Below are 6000 nucleotides of genomic sequence, written 5' to 3'. Positions count from 1 at the left end.
TCGACCTTTTATTTAAATTTCCATTTCATCACAGCAATAAGACACTCGGGGCGGTGCATTTTCTGTGAAATGATTATTGCCTTGGGCCTGAGGTGCTGCCTCGCACACACAATACATCAGACGAGGAGGTGTCCGTGGTTGCAACCTCCTCGCGTGAAAGGCACAGCCTGGTCCAGTCTTTGTGAAGGAACAAAATAAGTTCACTTCCTTGGGCACCGCCACACACCCCCAGCAAATGACAAGGCTGGAGCGCAGCTCCCACCGCACAGTTATTTCCAAAGTCCCAGGTGAACTCGTGGCGAGAGAAGGAAAATGTGCTTCCCGGGCGCGGGTAGGTGCGTGCGGGCAGCGGGGAGACGGCCAGACCCTGACACTCGCCAGCTGTTAGTCCTCCGCGGAGCCCGGCCCCGGCCGCACACGCCCGCCCCCTCCCCGAGACCCCCAGCCTGCCGCCCGGCCTTTTGTCCCCCGCTCCTCGGCCGACTTCCTTCCCCGCGGCCGCACCCCCGCCCCCAGGCCGGAGGCGCGGCCCGGCCCCTTTCCCGGTCCCCTGGCGCCCCCACCCCACCCCACCCCAGCCCAGCCCCAAGCCCAGCCCCCCTCCCCCAGCTCGGCCCCCACCCTTTCCCCCTCCAGCGGTTACTGCTACCCCGGTGCATTGTGGGCGCACGGTCCGTTGTTCATTTGCCATTCGACCTCCGCCGGGGCCTGGTCGGACGGAAACGCTCCGCCGGCTTTATTGTCGGTTCGTTATGTGGCGGAGCCCGGCAGTTTAACGTGCTTCTCGCCCTCAGCGCCTCGGAAGCCGGCAGCGGGTTGGGACTCCTCGGCGCGCCGGAGGAAGGATATCTGTTTGGAGGGTCGGTGTGTGCGCGCGGCTTTAAAGAGGGGGCAGCGGAGGGTCTCCCCGCACTCCGCCTCTCAACTTCGAAGGCCCCACGCGCCCCGGCTCGCTGCTCACCTCTCCGCCGCCCGCCCCCTTCTCCGCGCGGGACGCTGCCCGGAGCGCAGCGGGGCGGGGGTGGAGGATTAGGAGGCGGCCGGAGGCGGCGGCCCGGCGGGCGGCGGCGGCGGCGGCGGCGGTGGCGGACGCGTGAGGCAGCCCCGGGGAGCGAGCGCGAGCCGGGCGGGAGGGCGAGGCCGAGCCCCGCGAGACCGGAACGCCCGGGGTGGGGGCGGGGGCGAAGCGGAGGGGGAGCGCGCGGGACGCGGCCCGAGGCCGGGCGCGAGCCGGGGCACCGGGCGGCGGCGGCGGCGGCGGCGGCGCGCGCCATGTCGTTCAGTGAAATGAACCGCAGGACGCTGGCGTTCCGAGGAGGCGGGTTGGTCACCGCCAGCGGCGGCGGCGGCGGCGGCTCCGCGAACAATAACGTTGGCGGGGAGGCCTCGGCTTGGCCCCAGCACCCCCAGCCAAGACAGCCTCAGCCGCCAGCGCCGCAGCAGCTCAATGGGCGGGGGGCCGACGAGGAAGTGGAATTGGAGGGCCTGGAGCCCCAAGACCTGGAGGCCTCTGCCGGGGTGGCCGCCGCCGCCGAGGAAACCAAGGAGTTGCTGCTCCCCCAAGACGCGGGCGGCCCCACCTCGCTGGGCGGCGGTGGCGCAGGGGGCCCCCTGTTAGCGGAAAGGAACCGTCGGACTCTGGCCTTCCGAGGCGGCGGCGGCGGCGGGGGGCTCGGCAACAATGGCAGTAGCCGCGGCCGCCCCGAGACCTCGGCGTGGCCCCTGAGGCATTTCAATGGGCGAGGGCCCGCGGCCGTGGAGCTGGAGCTGGACGCGCTGGAGGGGAAGGAGTTGATGCCAGACGGCGCGTCCCTGAGCGACAGCACCGAGGACGAAGAGGAGGGGGCGAGCCTGGGCGACGGCAGCGGGGCGGAAGGCGGCAGCTGCAGCAGCAGCAGGCGGTCGGGCGGCGATGGCGGGGACGAAGCGGAGGGCAGCGGAGTGGGAGCTGGCGAAGGAGAGACTGTCCAGCACTTCCCGCTCGCGCGGCCCAAGTCCCTAATGCAGAAGCTCCAGTGCTCCTTTCAGACCTCCTGGCTCAAAGATTTTCCCTGGCTGCGCTATTCCAAGGATACTGGCCTTATGTCTTGCGGCTGGTGCCAGAAGACCCCCGAGGACGGGGTAAGCGGGGACCTGCCTCCTGTGGGGCACGACGAGCTTTCGCGAGGGACCCGCAACTACAAGAAAACCCTCCTTCTGAGGCACCACGTCTCTACCGAGCACAAACTCCACGAAGCCAACGCCCAGGTACGGTGTATTCTGCTTCTGCTTCGGGGGAAAGGTTTATCAGCTGAAAACCCCGTTTTCCTGGGTGAAGACATCTTTCCTGTTGGGAGAGAGGTGTCGGGAGCTTACGCGTGGGGGGTTAGAAAACCTGGGAACAAGTTTTCAAAAGTTACCGGGGGAGGGGGAGGGGGGAATAACAATTTTCTAATCGTAGCGCTGAATTTGTTTTAATTTTTTCATGACGCAGATTTCTTTGCCCATCAGGTTGAATCAAAAGGAAAGTTTAATACGCGAGGTGGAAGGGTTTAACCCTGTAAGGTTAGCTTTGTGGGGTCAAAATGTTATTAGCTGTGGTTTTAGGAAAGCTGCTTTATGTTGGTAGTCTTTCAGCTTGCCGGTGGAAGTCAAATCTGGTAACTCTTTGAAGAATGAATTAAACAATTTCCTTAATCTTTGACGCAACAACCCCTTTTAGGAGAACATCCAACGGAGAAAAATATTTTTTATCATATCAGGATAATGTGAAATATGAGAGCAGTATGTAAATGTAGGGGAAGCTATGTGCATAACTCCTTTTTCGTGGATTATTTTACTGAATTCATCTCCATTAAACTTGTTGAACTTCTCTTTCCAAAGGCATACTTTTGGTAAATTGTGGTAGTTTTTGTTTCCTTCTACCCAGATTTTTGTGCTGAGATTTTCTGTAATCCCCCCTTTTCAAAAAGTTTCTTATAAATGCAGTTTACTTTAAACTTAGCATATTTGAAATGTTTAATGTAAAGTTACTTATACCAAGTAGTTGATTTGGACTGGTAGAGCATGTATTTACCGGATTCCTTAAAATCGTAAGTTCTTAGTTATAAAACAAGCTATACTTTAGTTGTTCTTAGCTCTTGTTTTAATATTTCTAGTCTAAAGATAATAGTCTTGCCATTTTGATAATCCTTTTTCAAGCCAAACAGATGTTGATCAGTGCTTCGAAGACTTTTAGACAACCTGTGGTGGTGGATGGAATTTATTCTTTTGTATTGCTAGCCATTGATTTTAGAAAGTCACCTTTCGGATATTAGTCCCTTTGTGTTTTTATTGGAGTGATCTTGCTGTTCAGAACACTTACACTGGAGTTAGTTAGGCACTGTCCAATAACCCTGTAGCCCAGAAGTTTCTCAGAAGTTGAGGCTTTAACGTTAAAGCATAGGGTTGTTTTTCTCAGGGGGCGATGGCAACAGTTTTTGCACAAGTCTTAGTTGCCTAAGCCCTAGAAGGAAGGTCACTTAAAGATATAAGGCCCAGAAAGGTTAAGTAAATTGTCCCAAGTCTTACAGTTCTTCGTGATAAATGAGACTGAAGTCTATAAGGAATGTTGCAATGGAAAAAAAAAGTTTTGGAGTAAATCTAGGTTCAGATCTCAGCTTTCTGCAGTTACTAGCTTTGTGAGCTCGGGCACTGGAGTGCCAAACTTGTTTTCTGTATGCCGAATACAGATGTCCCTTATTCTGCCAAGTAATTATTCTGTTCCCATTTTTCAGAAGAGGAGTCTAGAGGCTTTAAAGAGTTATATATTCCTGAAGTTATTTAGTAGTATGATGGGAGAGGTGGAAGGCTTGTGAAAATGAAAGTGTGCTTTTCTAAATTGTAAGTTGGTTATTTAGAAACATTTAAAAAGACAATCAGTGAATTTTCCTAATCCAGTGGACCAGTTACTCTTATCTTCTTCAGCGTAGTCTACGTGTAGGCAGATCTGAATGGGAGTACAAATTATAATTAGCTGCTTAGTGAACCTGAAATCAGAGGAAGGGGAATTAGTTGGATAACTTTATGATAGACTTAGTGTGGTGTATCCTTCTCCCCTAGGCATATGTCTGGATTAGGGAATTCATTCCTTAGGTAAAACCTTTTCTAAACTTAATCCGTGAGTTATCCCTCCCTTACCCTTTGCCCCCTTAAACTCCCTTTTTACAGATATAATCTTTAGACCACCTTTTTTCTCTTAGGACATTATTTCATTAGACTGAGAGTAATAAAGTTTAGTAGTCATGTTTGTCTAACATGACTATTTATTGGTTCCCTGGTTTGGATTTTGTTTTCATTCTAACTAACCTTAGTTTGGGGTGTTACCTTGTGATTGACCCCAGGTACCACCTATAGAATCCTTTTGTCTTGTTATTACATGAGTGTCAGGTTCAAGAACTGACTTATTTTTTCCTATGGGCAGAGTTAATCACTTTTTTTCCATTCCATGTAGCCTTTGATTACCTGTAGGAGGCAGTATAACACAATCTGTAAGAGCATTCTTGAGCTTAAAGAAAGGGGGACCTGAGTCCTAATCCTCTTTCTTGGCAGGAAAATGAGTTAGTTAACTTCTAGTTTCCTCATGTAAGCAAAGTATATATGCCAGCACGTAATCACTCAGTAAATGATAACTGTTATTGTCATCATTACTTATTTTCATTGTAGGTAACTATAACAACACTTTTTGGGGGGACTTGGTACCTCATGTCTCAGTGTTACAGTTTTCTCAGTTTGGGAGCCACTTTATCTCATGGAATCACTCTTGATTCTAGAGAGCAAACCAGTTCTCTTCTTCATACTTTTAGAGACTCTGGCCATTCAGTTCTTTGAACATTGAGACTTTCTCATCATACATGCAGTTTTTCTTACCTTCGTAAGAAATATCTTGCATTAGCCTTGTCCTGTCTTAAAAATGCTGAAATAAGAGTTTTGGAGTTCCTCCGGCAAGAATTAAGTTTGAGGCTAGGGTGTAGTTCACTCCGTTTATCTTCCCCTCCCTTTTTTTTTTTTTAAACCCAGAGGACTAGCAAGATAGTTTTATTATTATGAAAATAATACATGCTCATTTTCAAAAATTGGAAAAGTATAGAAGGATAAATAATAGATGAGTCTCCCTCTTACCTAGTTCCCCCTCACCCCCCAATAACAATTTCTTCTATCTACTTCCACAGTCTTTGCACATAGACGCATCTGTGTGTTTATCCTCTCTTATTTAAACGTAATCAGGAGCACATGGAGGCCTGTTTTTTTGAGAAGAGTTTGGCCAAATCGTAGTATGTGAATAAGGGTTACTTTACTTTTTGTTTCTTATGCCTTCTGTAAGAGAAAAGTTATTTTCCATTAATTCCGTGGTGGTGGCCAAAAAACTGTGGCACATTCTTTTTTTTTTGGCTGTACCTCATGCCTGTGGGATCCCTAACCAGGGATCGAGCCTGTGCCCCCTACATTGGAAGTGTGGAGTCCTAACCATTGAACCGCCAGGGAATTCCCTGTGGCACATTCTTAAAGCCTTTGATATTCTTCTGTTATTTGGATGTTGGTTGTTAAGGATTGCTCATGGGAGAGTCCATAAATATGCTTTCAGAATCTGTTCTGGAGCCTTCTATTTCAGAAATACCCTTGTATTTATAAGGATGTAAGGGACAACATGTAGTTTCTGTTTTGAGTAACAACTGCCTATATCTTTAAGAGTCAGGTTCAGTGATTAGCTCATGTAGGATTTGACCATTCAGCCCAGAGGACTTTAAAATTGCTTTAATAACAGTGATTACCACTGTATCTTGGTTCAGATCACTTTCTACCCAGTTGTGAAATTTTCGTAGCCTAAATCACACATTCTGTCAACTCTTTCCAGTTTAGTAAGCTTAAAACATACACTCAAATGTGTTATTGTTATAAATTTAGTTAACCTTTCCAGAAAGTAAATATTTAATTCAGATCAGTGATCTGATTAAAATTACTAATTGGAATATGTTGGTGAGC

The 6000-nt window shown here is 49.6% G+C and overlaps 1 protein-coding gene across 2 annotated transcripts in view; it reads left to right on the top strand.

Moving 5' to 3' along the window:
* Window positions 1-208: 208 nt before the first annotated feature.
* The window catches only part of ZBTB10 (zinc finger and BTB domain containing 10), a 49836-nt gene continuing 44044 nt past the window's right edge, over window positions 209-6000 (top strand). Inside the window, exon 1 of one of the 2 annotated variants that reach the window (XM_022555003.3) lies at window positions 209-331. In XM_022555003.3, coding sequence (XP_022410711.1) covers window positions 236-331 — 96 coding nt within the window. In that variant the 5' untranslated portion in view covers window positions 209-235. Of the gene's footprint in view, window positions 332-1235; window positions 2248-6000 lie in introns of those variants that run through there. The other variant, XM_022555002.3, reaches the window with a different exon arrangement.

The sequence above is a fragment of the Delphinapterus leucas genome, chromosome 17, assembly GCF_059928025.1.
Source record: "Delphinapterus leucas isolate spDelLeu-1000000601 "Yukka" chromosome 17, BTC_Dleu_Yukka2, whole genome shotgun sequence".
NCBI classification, from domain to species: Eukaryota; Metazoa; Chordata; class Mammalia; order Artiodactyla; family Monodontidae; genus Delphinapterus; species Delphinapterus leucas.
This window is presented reverse-complemented; position numbering and strand designations above follow the sequence as displayed.